The sequence below is a fragment of the Hypomesus transpacificus genome, chromosome 17 (genome assembly GCF_021917145.1).
Source record: "Hypomesus transpacificus isolate Combined female chromosome 17, fHypTra1, whole genome shotgun sequence".
Taxonomy (NCBI): Eukaryota; Metazoa; Chordata; class Actinopteri; order Osmeriformes; family Osmeridae; genus Hypomesus; species Hypomesus transpacificus.
In genome coordinates, this window is record NC_061076.1 from 11,186,494 (window position 1) to 11,205,040 (window position 18,547).

General features: G+C 44.2%; 1 protein-coding gene across 3 annotated transcripts in view; it reads left to right on the forward strand.

Annotated features, from left to right (window-relative positions):
- flr (fleer) overlaps nt 1-11,579 on the forward strand; it is a 76,953-nt gene extending 65,374 nt beyond the window's left edge. For 2 of the 3 annotated variants that reach the window (XM_047037368.1, XM_047037369.1), the window contains exons 15-19: nt 6,389-6,460; nt 9,962-10,065; nt 10,312-10,390; nt 10,857-10,986; nt 11,109-11,579. In XM_047037368.1, the coding sequence (XP_046893324.1) occupies nt 6,389-6,460; nt 9,962-10,065; nt 10,312-10,390; nt 10,857-10,986; nt 11,109-11,245 (522 nt within the window). In that variant the 3' untranslated portion in view covers nt 11,246-11,579. Of the gene's footprint in view, nt 1-6,388; nt 6,461-9,961; nt 10,066-10,311; nt 10,391-10,833; nt 10,987-11,108 lie in introns of all 3 variants that reach the window. The other variant, XR_006957339.1, reaches the window with a different exon arrangement.
- The last annotated feature ends 6,968 nt before the right edge of the window (nt 11,580-18,547 follow it).

The window sequence follows — 18,547 nt, forward strand, 5'->3', positions numbered from 1 at the left end:
GTGCCTCGCAGCTTCGCTGCTTGGCCCCTAAATATAGCTGCAAGCAGCAATGGAGGGGCCAAGCAGTCCAGAGCAAGACATGGCCTCCATAGCACTTGCGCAACAATTAAGTTACAACAACCCGTTGCACTCATGCAACACACCAAGTTTGGTTGAAATATCTGTTTGCGTTCCAAAGTAGTAAGTGTTCAAAGTGTTTTTTTTCTGGTATAACACCAAAGGCCTCCTCTGCTACTCGTGGGAACGATGGAACCCAAGTTTGGTGACAATCGCACAAATGGTTGCTGAGTTACGCTCTCACGTGTCTTTCGCGGATTCGCCGGCGCCTTTGATCGTCTCTACCAAACAAACGGTTTTGAAAATGGAAAATCCATCCCAACACCTTTGTGAAGCTTGGTCTGAAGATCATCTGTGCCAAATTTAGTAAACATATGACACAATTTGGGGCGTGTAAAAGGTTTTTACACTTATCCATTAAATCCAAAATGGCGGCCGCGTCAATTCGGTTGTTATGAAATATTATCGATGGTCAAGTTTGATATCTCACAAGACATCAACCGACAAAGAAATTACTTTATTAAGGTTAACACTTCAACAGTTATTAGCCAAAACACGTTTATGCTTCCAGCCACGCCCCCTTTTCGTCACATGACACCATTTTTGGAGGACATCTTTAGAATAAAGTTAAGAGTAGGCATACCAACTTTGGTGTCACTGCCTCAAAGAACTGCTGAGATATGACTTAATTTCCTGTTTGGCGGCTTTTCTGCGGAATTTGATTGGCTGTACAGGACAAACGGTTGTGAGCATCAAAATTATTTTTGATAACTTCTGTGATGCTTGGTCTGAAGATCATGTTTGGTAATTCTGAAGAAGATTTGACTAGGAGGAGTAGGCTTTCAGAGGTTTTTGATGACGGAGGAATCCTAAATATAACTGCAAGCAGTAATGGCGGATTCCTCCAAACATTGCGAACCATTGAAAAATGTATATTCTTGACAAATTGTAACTGTACAGAAAAATCTATGCTGCAGAATTACCAATGGGATACCAAATCTGAAATGCAATACCATCAAGATCCACAAGGGCCTTTATTTCAACCAAAGGAGTGAAGGGAGGGGGCTTGGTGAACCTATCCATTCCAGAAATCGTGTATCTTTGTGCTTTAGGGCGTGGCCTGTAGCGTCACCTATGGGTAATGTGGGCCATTTGTGGTGTGGTAATTACTCTTGGCCTATCCACCTTTTTCTGGTTAGCGAATTTACCCATGATTCATAGCGGGTTTCAACCGGAAGCCGATTATCATTTTCCGGTTCGAAGCTTGAGTACGTTTGATAGCTCGTAGATTGCTGTCTTGTTTGCTGTAAAAGCCAGTGTTTCTCCATGGATGAAGCACAAATGGACAAAAAACTGAGGTGGATACACACCATGGATGTTTTAACAAGTCGTGACGACAGTACCGTAACAGTTCCTCATCCATCCCGTCTGACGGAGTGGCTAGATGACATAAAGCAATGACCCAATGTTAGCTACATCGACGTTGTTAAATACCTTTTATTTTCTGAAGGTGTTGATGGCGAAGAGTTGCGTAATTACACAAGCACAGAAGCATATACTTACTTGCATGGTAACAAAATAGGTAGCCTACAGTATTGTTGAAGAAACACAGCAGCTTGATATTTTTGAAGGCAGCAGTAGAGCCCAGTCAGAGTGTCAATGAAGCTAAACATACAGCATGGGTAACACTGAGGGAAAGTGGAGTAATTGACATTTACTCATTTAGCAGACACTTTCATCCAAAGCGACTTCTAAGAGAGAGCTTTACAAAGTGCATTGGTCACTGATAATAACAAGATAGCCCTAAAAACATTGCGGGTAGCCAAAACATGAAGCACATATTGTGAACAACCAAAATAAGTGCTAAAGGGAGGAACCATAAGAGCATGTAGCAAGCAAGTTACAATACATTAGCTACAATACATTGAGACAGTCGGCAGCCGGGTTAGGGAAGTCATGTAGCCATGCAGCAGCTATTCTGTGGAAGGTAAAAATATAATACTACATATGCACAGCACTTGACAAAATGTACTTGTACACTTGTAATTTAATATGTTCATGCTTACTGTCTTTATTTATCCACCTACTATTAACATTACCATTAATAATAGCAATATTGATAGTGATGCCATTATTGCGTAGCCCTGATAAAGCTCCAGATCAGGATAGAGTTCGGTTGGCTTTTTTTTTTTTTTTTTTAGAAATGGAAAGAGCAAACATACACTTTCTTTGAAGGGTGTTTTAGTTTCAAAGCTGCAAGCCACGCTGTTTTGCGTTCCTTATTCCTTGGCATGGAGTGCAAAGCATAGGGCGATGGACACAGACAATTTCTTTGAAGTTGTTGATGTTCGAAGCAAGACGTTTCCGACGAAAATCTTCAAATTTCTTGAATTGTTATGGCAACCAACAACGGCACAAGTGTAACCTGAGCTCATGTTAACAACATTTAATTAAACACAACTTATTCTAATCAATGTAATGTTGCCTTCTCTGTCGATATCATGGTACGCTAGTAGAGGTTAGACGCTGAACAGGAAACACAAAACCGGTAAGCGGAAGTAGTTCAGCACCCATTGGTTGCTGGAGAAACAGGTGGATACTATCAATGTTTCAGGATTTTTTTAACTTTTTACCATTATATACAAAATCGGAAATGCAATACCAACAAGATCCACATGGGCTTTTGTTTAAGTGTGGTTGTTACTCTTGGCCTTTACTATCAAGGTTTCAGGATTTGGAGAACTTTTTACCATTGCATACAAAATCGGAAATGCAATACCATCAAGATCCACATGGGCCTTTGCTAAAGACCAAGAAATGAGTGACTTGGTCAGCCCACACTTTCCTGAAATGTTGCGTGTGCGTCTTGCCAAGCCCGCGTGTGTGTCAAGGGAAGGGTGAGTGTGTTAGAATGTGGAGCGCGCGCACTGAGGAGGAGAGGGAGAGAGGATTTGGCAAAAAAGCTCTTGAAATTTGCCAAGCATGTATATTTAAAATATTCACCAAAAATCGACATTTCATCTTACAGTGAACTCTTTCACAGATTTGTGTACTAAACATTCTCAAGAGTCTTCATATGACCTTGTGATTGAATCTGAGTATTTGTTTTTGACTGGCTGATGTGTAAAGCATTATTTTAGCGTTAGCAATACATACAGTGCCCTCCAAAAGTATTGGAACAGTGAGGCGAATTCCTTTATTTTTGCTGTAGACTGAAAACATTTGGGCTTGACATCAAATAATGAACGTGAGACCAGAGATCAACGTTTCAGCTTTTATTTCCAGGTATTTACATCAGGATCTGATGCACAACTAAGAAAATATCACATTTTGTTTGAATCCACCCATTTGTCATGTGAGCAAAAGTATTGGAACAGATATACTTAAAACATATTTAAGTGAATAAGACTTAATATTTAGTTGCAAATCCTTTGCTTTCAATAACTGCAGCAAGTCTGTGACCCATTGACGTCACCAAACTTTTGCATTCTTCCTTTTTGATGCTTTCCCAGGCTTTCACTGCAGCCTCTTTCAGTTGTTGTTTGTTTTGTGGGGTTCCTCCCTTCAGTCTCCTCTTAAGCAGGTAAAATGCATGCTCTATAGGGTTTAAGTCTGGAGATTGACTTGGCCAGTCTAATACCTTCCATTTCTTGCCCCTGATGAACTCCTTTGTTGTTTTGGCAGTGTGTTTTGGGTCGTTATCTTGCTGCATGATGAAGGCTCTGCCAATCAGTTTGGTTGCATCTTTCCTTAAATTGGCAGACAAAATGTTTCTGTAGACTTCCGAGTTCATTTTGCTGCTGCCATCATGTGTTACATCCTCAATGAAGATTAATGAGCCCGTCCTAGAAGAAGCCATGCAAGCCCAAGCCATGACATTACCTCCACCGTGTTTCACAGATGAGCTTGTGTGTTTGGGATCATGAGCAGTTCCTTTCTTTCTCCAAACTTTAGCCTTTCCATCACTTTGGTAAAAGTTAATCTTTGTCTCATCAGTCCATAAAACTTTGTCCCAGAATTTTTGAGGTTCATCTCTGTACTTTTTGGCAATTTCCAGCCTGGCCTTCCTATTCTTCTTGCTAATGAGTGGTTTGCATCTTCTGGTGTAGCCCTTGTACTTTTGTTCATGAAGTCTTCTGCGAACAGTAGATAGTGATACCTTCACTCCTGCCATCTGGAGGTTGTTGCTGATCTCACTAACAGTTGTTTTAGGGTCTTTCTTTACAGCTCTCACAATGTTTCTGTCATCAACTGCTGATGTTTTCCTTGGTCTACCTGTTCGACGTCTGTTACTTAGTACACCAGTAGTTTTCTTCTTCTTCAGGACATTCCAAATGGTTGTACTGGCTATGGCCAATGTTTCTGCAATGGCTCTGATTGATTTTCCATCTTCTCTAAGACTCACAATTGCTTGTTTTTCACCCAAAAACAGCGCTCCGGTTTTCATGTTGTTTTCACCTCTGAATACAGTCTGCATAGACAAAACCTATCTTACCCAATCTGAACCTGAGTGTAGACATTCAGTGGTATTTATTGATTGAATAATGTATGTAATAGGACACACCTGGGCAACAAAACACACCTGTCAGTCATATGTTCCAATACTTTTGCTCACGTGACAAATGGGTGGGTTCGAACAAAAAGGTGATATTTTCTAATTTGTGCAACAGATCCTGATGTAAATACCTGGAAATAAAAGCTGAAACGTTGATCTCTGGTTTCACATTCATCGTTTGATGTCAAGCCCAAATGTTTTCAGTCTACAGCAAAAATAAAGGAATTGGCCTCACTGTTCCAATACTTTTGGAGGGCACTGTAATGTATATCAATCATTTTTGGAGATATGAAGTTGCCTTTGTACATGTTAACATGGTGTAGTGTCTTCCACCGATATACCAAGTTTAGTGTTGATAGCTCAGAGATTTGCTGAGATTTTATCCAAATTTCTGTTTGGTTGCTTTGTTGCAGAATTTGATTGGCTTCAAAGAGAAAAGTAATGCCTGAATGAGGGTTGCTCTGAAGATGATGTTGGCAATTTTTGGGGAAGATTGGAAAAGAATTGTAGGAGGAGTAGGCTTTCAAAGGTTTTTGATAAAACCGGAAATTGCGGGAAATCTATATAACAGCAGCTTTATATTTAACAGCTTCGCTGCTTGGCCCCTAAATACAACTACATTTTATGGATAATATTTATCCTTTCTAAATATTAAATATTTAGGAATCCTAAATATAGCTGCAAGCAGCAATGGAGGCAGTCCAGAGCAGGGCAAGGCCTCCATAGCACTTGCGCAACAATTAAGTCACAGCAACCTGTGCAACACACCAAGTTTGGTTGAAACATCTGTTTGCGTTCGAGAGTACTAAGTGTTCAAATTGTTTTTTGTTCTGGTATAAAACCACAGGCCTCCCCTGTTTCTCGTGGGAACGAAGGAACCGAAGTTTGTTGATGATAGGACACATTTTTGATGAGTAATGCTCTCACGTGTCTTTTGCGGCTTCGCCACCGCCTTTGATCAGCTCTACCGAACAAACGGTTTTGAAAATGGAAAATCCATCCGACAACTTTGTGAAGCTTGGTCTGAAGATCATCTGTGCCGAATTTAGTAAACATTGGAAAAAATTTGGGGCGTGCAAAAGATTTTTACACTTTTCCATTAAATCCAAAATGACGGGCCGCGTCAATTCGGTTGTTATGAAATATTATCGATGGGCAAGCTTGATATCTCACAAGACATCAACAGACAAAGAAATTACTTTATTAAGGTACACACTTCAACAGTTATTAGCCAAAACATGTTTTTGCTTCCTGAGCAAAGCAGCTTCGCTGCTTGGCCCTTAATAATAGAAAAACTAACAATAACAATAGGTGCCTCGCAGATTCGCTGCTTGGCCCCTAATAATAATAATAAAACTAACAATAACACTAGGTGCCTCGCAGCTTCGCTGCTTGGCTCCTAATGATAAAGGTCAAATGTTTTCTGTACCAACAGTAAATAATCATTTTTGTGTACCGTGATTAATAAATTATTTTGGTTAAAGTTTATTTAACAAAAGTCTTGAAGTTGGGACAGAACAATAACATTTCTGAATCCGGAAAGCGTCTTAAGTAGTTCTTAAGAGACAGGTATGTCCGTTCTTGTGAAGAGCATGTTTGGGAAATGCATGTAAAATATAAGGATCAATTGTTATTTTGCTCGTAGAGAACACTTTTAATAAAGAAGATCAATCATTATCTGTAAACGCAGCCCTGATCTTTCAAAGTCTTTTGCATGAGAGGTTTTCGTTTAGCAGTTTTTCACAAAATGGAGTGATTTGCTCTTTTCTGTTACAGATACTAAACGTTAGTGCTGTGGTCCTGGCAAACCTTTGTGTATCCTACATCATGACCAGCCAGAATGAAGAGGTATGTTTGGAAAAATCACGAGTGTGTGTACATGTAGCACATTACCTGTACACCTCTGTGGGTGTGTGCATGCTGTATCCACATTACAACCTGTAAACATTAGTTTGTGTGCACGTCTAACTGAATTGAATTGGTTAAACTTACTCCTCAGTATAAATACCATACACCCTCCCCTTCAAAGAGCAAGCTTTTCGGTGGCGTAGCTGGTTGAAAGCGATGTTTACAGAGGTGGTCGTCGCGTTCGTACTGTAGTTCAGAGGGCCCAAGTTTGAACCTCAAAATGGGCTCATGGGCTGGTGTGTATGGGTGAATTTAATGAAGAGTTATTATATGTATCTTGTTTTTCCTTTTTTTTAGACAGAGGGTGTTATGAGGGTAAAATGTATTTTTCACTTCATTCCCATGGTCGCAGTGATTAGATGCGTCTTTCCCTCTCATTCACCTGGCCCATTTTTTGTATTCAGTATGATGATATTATAATTGCTACTTAGAGTTTTGGAAGATGGGGATAAACTTCAGATGCATTACATTACCCTAGGCAGGGCTCAAGAGTGCGACCAAAATTTGTACGGGTGCGACAAAAAAATGTCGTAGGTCGCACCGGTGCACCTAACCTCCTCGCATCCGCTGCCTCTCCAGGAACTAGCGTTTGTTTCTTCTTTGACGGAACTCACACTTATGGTTGGATCATATCGTGGTCTAAACTAGTCAGAGACAAAGATGGGGCGGGTCTTTGCCTCTGGTTGGCTGTGGTCCAGCTATTCCTGTAGGCCTACACTGCTCTGTGCTGTGTGATTGAAATTACGACCTGAGCACCAGAGAATCAGTTATGGCAGACCTGGGCATTGTAAGGCCCACAGGCCACAACCGGCGCACAGGCTGTCCCAATCCGGTCCGCGTAAGGTAAATCCAAAAAAACAAATAAATAAATGTGTTGTGCTGTAGTAAATATGTAGTCCTGAAAGACTAGTGATCAGGCAATTTTCATATGTGCGCTTGCGCAACTTCACCGACAGGAGAGTTAGCTGTTGGTTAGCCCTCGAAAATGAAAAACGAAAAGTTGATACAGAATGTAGAGTTTTTAACAAGACATGGACTTCTAAGTATCTGTTTACTGAGGTCAAAGCCAAAGCTGTGTTCTTAGTTTTGGAGAACAGGTCGCTGTGTTTAAGGATTACAAATTGAATCGGCACTAAGGGACTAAAGAAAAAAACTAATGCGGACATAATAAGAACTTGACTGGTTCAGTGGGCGCGGGCTGATGGTTTGCTAGTTAAATAACTAGTTACAAATAAAATGAAACACTGATGTAATGATTATTTTAGTTTTTACTGTTACTTCGACTGTCTTTTCCTAGTTGACCAACATGTAAAATATTTATATAAATATTTACAGAATATCCTTATTATTCTGATAACCAGTAGCAGCTAATCAAAATATATACTTTACTGCTTTTTACAATGGGGGAAAATAAATAGTGAGCAGAATTAAGTTCAAGTTATTGTTGATGCGGCCCTCCAACACATTTCAGGTTTCTCATGTGGCACTTTGTCAAAATTAATTGCCCCATGGAGCTATGATTTTGATGCTAGGGAGAGTGTGGCAAGCTGGTTTAGCCAAGGCCAAAGGGCAAGAAAGCCAACTTACAGGTGTTGGCCATCTAAAGGGCATGCGACAGCAAGGGGGGACCTGCTATAAAACTTTGAGCCATGAAATGTTAGGTCTCACTACAAGCACTTTTAAACAGTAGCACTTTCTATTTTGAAATGTTTTTTTTTGCTTGCAATGTTTTAGTTTGGCTGCTCAGTGAAGCACTTGAGATACAGTTTATTGTGCTTGAAATAGGGATGGGCATAATTAGTCGACGATCGATTAAGAATTTCGTTGATTACATTATTTGTTCATCGATAAAGCTAATGCATGTTCTGTTGCGTAGTGTGAGTCTTGAAGTAATGCAATGGATTTCGCTATGTGGCAGCAATTAAACACGACGGCAATGTTTGGTAAAAAACGCCACAGGCCTACTCAGTTACCGGCGAGTTTCCATGTATTTCAAAAGTAAACATGAAGACGTCACGGCGAAGTGTAGCGTGAGACCATTTTGACTTTTAAATTATTTTGTTCACTGCCAACACTGCAAAGCTGAATATAAACACAACTGCTCCACGACTCAAATTATATACCACTTGAAGAACGTACATCCGACCCTGGTTAGTGACGGTGCATCCTGCTCTCTGTGTTAGCATGGAGGAGCTGCAATGCACAACGAGCAGAGAAAATTACCCAATGGATCGTCAAGTCCATCGAGATGGATATGCTACCCTTATGGTGCACTTCTACACAGCCATCATGGAGTCCATCCTCACTTCTTCTATCACCATCTGGTACCCTGCTGCCACTGCCAAGGACAAGAGAAGACTGCAGCGTATCATCCGCACTGCTGAGGAGGTGATCGGCTGCAATCTGCCTTCCCTCGAGGATCTGCACAGCTCGAGGTCCCTGAGGCGAACGAGGAAGATTGTGGCCAACCCCTCCCACCCTGGACACTCCCTGTTCCAGCTACTCCCCTCCGGCAGAAGGCTGCGGTCCATCAAGACCAAACCCTCACGCCACAATAACAGTTTCTTCCCATCCGCTGTTGGCCTCTTTAACAAGGCCAAGGACTCACACTGACTTTAAATCACAATCTGCACAATGACACCCTGCACATTGCAATTTGCACTATTGTATCGTTTGCACTATCTGTATTTTTAGGTTAGATTGTAAATTAGGGCTACTTATATTTTATTTTTTATTCACTTTGGTATTAGCTAGACTTTGCTCCTTTTGTATAGTTAGTCCACATATTTAAGTTCCAATATTCCTATGTTTAATGTATGCACCTCCCTGCCAAAGTAAATTCCTTGTTTGTGCAAACATTCATGGCAAATAAAATCCCTTCTGATTAAGTATTGTTGAGGGCGAAAGTTTTTATGAAGCTTTGTTAATTACTCGGGAAAAAAACTAGGGTTGTGTTTGAGCACCGGCTTCTAGATGTCGGCTCCACTGCTAGGAGTACAGAAAGAGTTGTTCTTCTTGTAATACAGATCTCAATGCAGAAATATGCAGTTTTTTCTATTTTCACTGCATTTTAATATAGCCTATAAATAGTGAATTTTTATATAAAAATGTTAATGATGAATCAAAAATCCATCGTTAATTCTCCCGACGATCGATTAAGACAATGTAATCGAATGCCCATCCCTAGCTTCAAATAAAACCAATATTTACCTACACCTTATTCTTGTTTAAGATCATTTACATATTAAATATGAATGTATATGGAGCGTGATAAAAAGGTGACCTTGAAATTGTGTCGACGCAAGGAAAAATTTAAGTGCACCTACATTTTGTACTTTTATTTCTGCCAATGTGCTTGAGGGCTGTGTAAACACTAACCAGGACAGGGGCATGCAAGTTAGATGTACACAGTCTGTAATTTTTTGGGCCCAATCACCTCAGGCAGAAGAACTGATGAGGAAGATCGAGAAAGAGGAGGAGCAGATCTCCTATGATGACCCAGACAAGAAGGTCTTCCACCTCTGCATAGTCAACCTTGTGATCGGGTAAGTGCTTTGACTTGTTGGCTGTTTTGACGAAGATGAAGCATCATCAAAGCCTCCTCATTTCAAAGTTGACCACAGCAGACACTGGGAACCCCACCTACAGCTGAGATAGGTACAGTAGGTCTTAGAGTGTACACTTTGGTTATCCTTACCCCTACACCTTGTAAGTCACCCCCAACTATGCAGTCCCAAATAGAACATACTACAGCCGTGGCGTGCAATCTTAAATCCACGTTTATTTTCCAGTACCTTGTATTGTGCCAAGGGAAACTATGACTTTGGCATCACCCGCGTGATCAAGAGCCTGGAGCCCTACAACAAGAAGGTTGGACATCTTGGTTATAGTTGAAAATCCCCCGTCAGAGGTGTCAGTATAACTCATGGTCTGAACCATTATTTCAACCTGTTGTGGAATTAAAAGAGCACTGTGCAGAAGAAACACACTGGATTGTGGGGGACGGTATAAAAATAGTGTCAGGACTTGTGTGTTAATCACAATTGTGGGATTTTTGATTGGGATTTTAAACTACAGGAAGTTAACCCACAACTAACACTTTTGTCACCAGACCACCTGGGTCCACCTGGTTTCTCATCGTAGTCAAGGGTGCATTTAGTTTTTCAGCCAAGGTAGCCGGTGGTTGGAGTTCAGACCAATTGAATTGCCTATGAAGGGGAATTATTTCTCAGTGGTAAACTGTGTGAATAAGATCAGGCAGACTGTTTGAGAACCCAGTCCATAAACTTCAATTTCTTCCCCTCCGCTAACTGGTTCTTCATTCTGGGGTGTCAAGCTGGGTACAGACACATGGTTCTACGCCAAGCGCTGCTTCCTCTCCCTATTGGAGAACATGGCCAAGCACATGATTATGCTGAGGGACTCTGTGGTGCAGGAGGGTATTCAGTTCCTGGAGCACTGCGAAGGTACGACCTAGCTTACACACATATACACATAGACTTTTCACCGAAGGCAAAGCCTTTTTGCATTTCCACAACCGTTCTCTCGCTTTCCTAATTTCTGTACCTGACTCTCTTTGCTTCTGCAGTGTATGGTAAAAATGAGCCAGCGATGATTGAGCAGCCCTTGGAGGAGGACCACGTGCACATTGGCAAGAACACGGTCACCTACGAGTCACGCCTGCTCAAGGCTTTGTTCTATGAGGTTATCGGATGGAACCAGTAATCAAATGGAATGAAATGAATTATATCATTAAACCAAGGCATGGATAGAATTTGGGATGTACAACCTAAAAACTCTTTATGATCTTCAATAGAAGACAATTACCACAATGGACCTTGACATTACTCTTCCCAGTCCATATAAGTATATGTCTAGGGAGGTTATGATAGTTGCTTTGACTTCTCTCATGCACTTGTATAGTTTAGGTATGTGTTAGTTCAGTTGGGACAGTTTTGGAAATTAGTTATTTAAAACATGTTCAAACCTGTAATAATACAACCCATTGTTGTTTTTTTGTTTTGTTTTTCTACAGAATAAAAAATGTATGTACAAGATAGTCTTATTTACATTTATTCATTTAGCAGACGCTTTTATCCAAAGCGACTTACAAGAGAGAGCTTTACAAAGTGCATAGGTCACTGATAATAACAACAAGATAGCCCCAAAGCATTGCGGGTAGCCAAAACAAGCACACATTGTGAACAACCAAAAAATAAGTGCCAAAGGGAAAAACCATAAGAGCATGTAGTTAAGCAAGTTACAATTTAAACAACATGAATCTGTAAGTGCAAGTGTACATGTAGAAAAACAAGCAACAGTAAAATAAAAATATAAGATTAACTCAAATAGAATACAACAGTTTAAATCAGCTACCACTAACCAACAAGAGCAACAAGTCTCTCAGCAAGAGTCATTGTGATCCTTGAGGAAACTAGCATTGGGTTCAGCAAACCATTCCTAAGTATTACATTTACATTTAATCATTTAGCAGACGCTTTTATCCAAAGCGACTTCCAAGAGAGAGCTTCACAAAGTGCATAGGTCACTGATAATAACAACAAGATAGCCCCACAGCATTGCGGGTAGTCAAAAACAAGAAGTACATATTGTGAACAACCAAAACAAATAGTGCTAAAGGGAAAAACCCATAAGAGCATGTAGTTAAACAAGTTAAATTACACAACATTAATCTCTAAGTGCAGGTATACCTGTAGGAAAGCAATAAAAATAGGATTAACTAAAAAAAGAAGAATACAACAGTTTAAATCAGCTACCACTAACCAACAAGAGCAACAGTCTAAGCAAGAGTCATTGTGAACCTTGAGGAAACTAGCGTTGGATTCAGCAAACCATTCCTAAGTACCATTGTACTCCCGGAACAAGTGCGTCTTGAGCCTTCTCTTGAAGGTGGAGAGACAGTCCGTGTCTCTGATGGAGGTGGGGAGTTGATTCCACCACTGGGGTGCCAGTGGTGGAATTAACAAAACATTTGGCCCTGATTTAGCTCCATAATTTATATTAGTTCACACAAACACTCCATCCATCCGGTCCTGGCCCGGCCCCTCTGTCAAATTTCAGAACCAATTGTGGCCTGCGAGTCAAAAAGTTTGACCACCCCTGGGGAAGATACAGCGTCAGTTGACAACAACATCATGTTAGCTTATGTTCCTACCTTCACTGGGTTGCACAGCTATGAGTAAATTCAAACGTAGCCTAGTTTGAACGTATCTACTAATTTAGGTTGGAGTTTACGCGACAGCTTCATTATCAAGCAATCTAGCCTTTGGAGAGACTTTGAGGCTGGAAGATATGCTGGGAGGGCTCTGTGTTGGGCCCCACCCTCTTCTCCATCTACATGCTCCTGTAACGGATTTGTGTTCAGGGCATGCAAAGGCACAACTCAATGGGTTTTTTGTTGTTTATTCGCTACTGCAAAAGACAATGGGCCTCATTCTCGAATGCAGTTAAGAAGAATCTAAGAAGGAAATTCTTCTGAATTGGATTTAGGAAAACATTTGGCATTCATGAAAGTTGTCATTTGGGATTTGTTCTGAACTTCAGAAGACTTTCCGAACTCGAAATAGCAGTCATAAATCGGCCAGAGTTGTCTCAAACGCGATTCCTTAAAAAAACTATCAAAGGAATCGCATTTAAGAAAACTCTCCGTGTTTGAAGTGTTAATGAAGTAATGAGAAAACGTTGGTGATTGCGTTCACATCAACTCTACAGACTATGGCAAGGCGTTTTATCATTTAACCAATGAATTCTTGATATCCAAAAATCGAATTCTGAATATTAAGAATTGCATTTTGGATATCAAGAATTCAAATTTTGGATATCAACAATTCAATTCTGGATATCAACAATTCGAATTTTGGATATCAACAATTCATTGGTTAAATGATGAAACGGCTTGCCATAACAGACATCCTCATTTAAATAATAAAAATAAATATAGCTGCAAGCAGCAATGTGGTGGCCAAGCAGTCAAATGACCCTCAAAACAATTGAGAAATCCTCAGAACAGGGTTCTGAGTGCATGCAGCAAGTTTGGTGTGAATCCATCAAAGATTTGCTGAGATACGACCCAACTTCCTGTTTGCTGGCTTAATGGCACATTTTGATTGCCTGTACCGGGCAAACAGTTCAAAAAAACATTTGATGGCCTTTGTGAGGCTTGGTCTGAAGATCATCTCTGCCAAATTTGGTGAAGATTGGATAATATGTGTAGGAGTAGAGAAAAAACGTTTTTCAATGAATTCAAAATGGCAACCGCATCAATTCGGCTATTATCACAAATGATGATGGGTCACACACGGGACGTCCCAAGATATTATGAGACAGAGGTATCACTTAATAAAGGCAAACAAATCAACAGTTATTTCTTTTTTTTTTTGCAGAAGCAGTTTAGCAGTCATTTAGCAGAAGGATTATTGGCCAAGCAGAATGTTAGCAGAATGTTATTGGCCAAAACACATTTTTGCTTCCTGCGGCCACGCCCAGTAATCAAATGACACCAAATTAATTGGACAGCCTCAGCAGAGGGTTCCGTGTCATCATACCAAGTTTGTTGATTTCTGAAAGATTAGCTGAGATATGATCCAACTTCCTGTTTGATGGCTTTGTTGCCGATTTTGATTGGCTGTACCAGACAAACGGTTTTGAAAATCAAATATCCTTTGATTACTTCTGTGAGGGTTGGTCTGGTGATGATGTGTGCCAATTCTGGGGATGATTTGACAAAAATTTAAGGAGGAGAAGCGAAAAAATGGCGGAAAATCTATATTACCGGAAATCGACGTCATAGGGTGTGTTGAACCCAGGGAATCCTATGGTACGTTACGTGTTCAAAGTTACATGTTTAAACACAAGTCCAACTTTGACCAGTTGGTGGCGCTAGAGTGCTCGAATATGAGACATGAAACTTGGTGAATTTAAAGACGGGACTGTGCTTAATGAGTGTGCCAATTTTCACAACTTTTTTACTTATGGTTCTAGGTGCTGCCGTAGACTCCAATGGCAGAAGAAGTGTAACAATAAATATAGCTGCAAGCAGCAATGGAGGGGCCAAGCAGTCCAGAGCAGGACATGGCCTCCATAGCACTTGCGCAACAATTAAGTCACAACAAACTGTTGCACTCATGCAACACACCAAGTTTGGTTGAAATATCTGTTTGCGTTCAAGAGTACTGAGTGTTCAAATAGTTTTTTTTTCTGTTATAAAACCGAAGGCCTCCTCTAGTCCTCGTGGGAACGAAAGAACCGAAGTTTGGTGATGATCGGACACATTTTTGCTGAGTTATGCTCTCACGTGTCTTTTGCGGCTTCGCCGCCGCCTTTGATCAGCTCTACCAAGCAAACGGTTTTGAAAATGGAAAATCCATCCAACTTGTTTGTGAAGCTTGGTCTGAGGATCATCTGTGCCAAATTTAGTAAACATTGGACAGAATTTGGGGCATGCAAAAGGTTTTTACACTTTTCCATTAAATCCAAAATGGCGGCCGCGTCAATTCGGTTCTCATGAAATATTATCGATGGTCAAGCTTGATATCTCACAAGACATCAACAGACAAATAAATTACTTTATTAAGGTAAACACTCCCCTCCTTGAGTCACCACCTTACCGCGGTGGAGGGGTTTGCGTGTCCTAGTGATCCTGGAAGCTATGTTGTCGGGGGCTTCATGCCCCTGGTAGGGTCACCCAAGGCAAACAGGTTCCAGGTGAAAGACCAGACAAAGAGTGGCTCAAAAAACCAACCATGAAGAAATACAACAATGGTTCTCAGTTGCCCCTGCCCGGAAGCGGGTCACCGGGGCCCCCCCCTGGAGCCAGGCCCGGGGGTGGGGCTCGATGGCGAGCGCCTGGTGGCCGGGCCTTTTCCCATGGGGCCCGGTCGGGCACAGCCCGAAGAGACAACGTGGGACCCTCTTCCAGTGGGCTCACCATCCGCAGGAGGGGTCATGGGGGTCGGGTGCAGTGTGAGACGGGCGGCGGCCGAAGGCGGGGGCCTTGGCGGTCCGATCCTCGGCTGCAAAAGTTAGCTTTAGGGACGTGGAACGTCACCTCGCTGGCGGGAAAGGAGCCTGAGCTGGTGCGCGAGGTAGAGAGTTTCCGGCTAGATATAGTCGGCCTCGCCTCGACGCACAGCGTGGGCTCCGGAACCAGTCTCCTTGAGAGGGGCTGGACTCTCTTCCACTCTGGAGTCGCCCTTGGTGAGAGGCGTCGAGCTGGGGTGGGAATACTGGTTTCCCCTCGGTTCGGCGCCTGTACATTGGGGTTCACCCCGGTGGACGAGAGGGTAGCCTCCCTCCGCCTTCGGGTGGGGGGACGGGTCCTCACTGTCGTTTGTGCTTATGCACCAAACGGCAGCTCAGAGTACCCACCCTTTTTGGAGTCTCTGGGGGGGGTGCTGGAAAGCGCTCCTCCTGGGGATTCCCTCGTCCTCCTGGGGGACTTCAATGCTCATGTGGGCAATGACAGTGAGACCTGGAGGGGCGTGATTGGGAGGAACGGCCCCCCCGATCTGAACCCGAGTGGTGTTTTGTTGTTGGACTTCTGTGCTAGACACGGTTTGTCCATAACGAACACCATGTTCAAGCATAAGGGTGTCCATATGTGCACCTGGCACCAGGACACCCGAGGTCTCAGTTCGATGATCGACTTTGTAGTCGTGTCATCGGACTTGGGGCCGCATGTCTTGGACACTCGGGTGAGGAGAGGGGCGGAGCTGTCAACTGATCACCACCTGGTGGTGAGTTGGCTTCGATGGTGGGGGAGGACGCCGGTCAGGCCTGGCAGGCCCAAACGTAATGTGAGGGTCTGCTGGGAACGTCTGGCGGAACCCTCTGTCAGAAGGAGCTTCAACTCCCACCTCCGGGAGAGCTTCGATCATGTCTCGGGGGGGGCCGGGGACATTGAGTCCGAATGGGCCATGTTCCGGGCCTCCATTGTTGAGGCGGCTGACCGGAGCTGCGGCCGCAGGGCGGTCGGTGCATGTCGCGGCGGTAACCCTCGGACCCGGTGGTGGACTCCGGAGGTGAGGGATGCCGTCAAGCTGAAGAAGGAGGCCTATCGGACTTTATTGGCTGGTAGGACTCCAGAGGCAGCTGATGTGTACCGGCAGGCCAAGCGGAACGCGGCTTTGGCGGTCGCGGAGGCAAAAACCCGGGCATGGGAGGAGTTCGGCGAGGCCATGGAGAATGACTTCCGAACGGCTTCAAAAAGGTTCTGGACCACCATCCGGCGGCTCAGGAGGGGGAAGCAGTGCTCTGTCAACACTGTATACGGTGGGGATGGTGCGCTGCTGACCTCGACGGGGGACGTCCTGGATCGGTGGAAGGAATACTTCGAAGACCTCCTTAATTCCACCAACACGCTTTCCGACGTGGAGGCAGAGTCTGGGGACATCGGGGGGGGCCCTTCTATCTCTGGGGCTGAGGTCGCCGAGGTGGTTGAAAAGCTCCGCGGTGGCAGGGCCCCTGGGGTGGATGAGGTCCGCCCGGAGTTCCTTAGGGCTCTGGATGTTGTAGGGCTGTCTTGGTTGACACGACTCTGCAACATCGCGTGGACATCGGGGACAGTGCCTCTGGACTGGCAGACCGGGGTGGTGGTTCCCCTCTTTAAAAAGGGGGACCGGAGGGTGTGCTCCAACTTTAGGGGGATCACACTCCTCAGCCTCCCTGGGAAAGTCTATTCAGGGGTCCTGGAGAGGAGGGTCCGTCGGATTGTCGAACCTCGGATTCAGGAGGAGCAATGTGGTTTTCGTCCTGGCCGTGGAACAGTGGACCAGCTTTATACCCTCCGCGGAGTCCTGGAGGGTACGTGGGAGTTCGCCCAACCAGTCTACACATGTTTTGTGGATTTGGAAAAGGCGTTCGACCGTGTCCCTCGGGGGCTCATGTGGGGGGTGCTCCGAGAGTACGGGGTACCGGATTTCCTGATCGGGGCTGTCCGGTCCCTGTACGACCGGTGCCAGAGTTTGGTCCGCATTGCCGGTAGTAAGTCGAACTTGTTTCCGGTGAGGGTTGGACTCCGCCAGGGCTGCCCTATGTCACCGATTCTGTTCATTACCTATATGGACAGAATTTCTAGGCGCAGCCAGGGTGTTGAGGGGGTCCGGTTTGGTGACCTCAGGATCGGGTCGCTGCTTTTTGCGGATGATGTGGTCCTGTTGGCTTCATCGGGCCGTGACCTTCAGCTCTCACTGGAGCGGTTCGCAACCGAATGTGAAGCGGCTGGGATGCGAATCAGCACCTCCAAATCTGAGGCCATGGTAATCGACCGGAAAAGGGTGGAGTGCCATCTCCGGGTCGGGGAGGAGATCCTGAACCAAGCGGAGGAGTTCAAGTATCTCGGGGTCTTGTTCACGAGTGAGGGAAGAATGGAGCGCGAGGTCGACAGGCGGATCGGTGCGGCGTCCGCAGTGATGCGGGCTCTGCATCGGTCCGTCGTGGTGAAGAAGGAGCTGAGTCGAAAGGCGAAGCTCTCTATTTACCAGTCGATCTACGTTCCTACCCTCACCTATGGTCACGAACTATGGGTAGTGACCGAAAGAACGAGATCGCGAATACAAGCGGCCGAAATGAGCTTTCTCCGTAGGGTGTCCGGGCTCTCCCTTAGAGATAGGGTGAGAAGCTCGGTCATCCGGGAGGGGCTCAGAGTAGAACCGCTGCTCCTCCGCGTCGAGAGGAGCCAGCTGAGGTGGCTCGGGCATCTGATTAGGATGCCTCCTGGACGCCTCCCTGGTGAGGTGTTCCGGGCACGTCCCACTGGGAAGAGGCCCCGGGGAAGACCCAGGACACGCTGGAGGGACTATGTCTCTCAGCTGGCCTGGGAACGCCTTGGGGTCCCCCAGGAAGAGCTGGCGGAAGTGGCCGGGGGGAGGGAAGTCTGGGCCTCCCTGCTTAGGTCGCTGCCCCCGCGACCCGATCCCCGGACAAGCGGCAGATGACGACGACGACGAGGTAAACACTTCAACAGTTATTAGCCAAAACACGTTTATGCTTCCGGCCACGCCCCCTTTT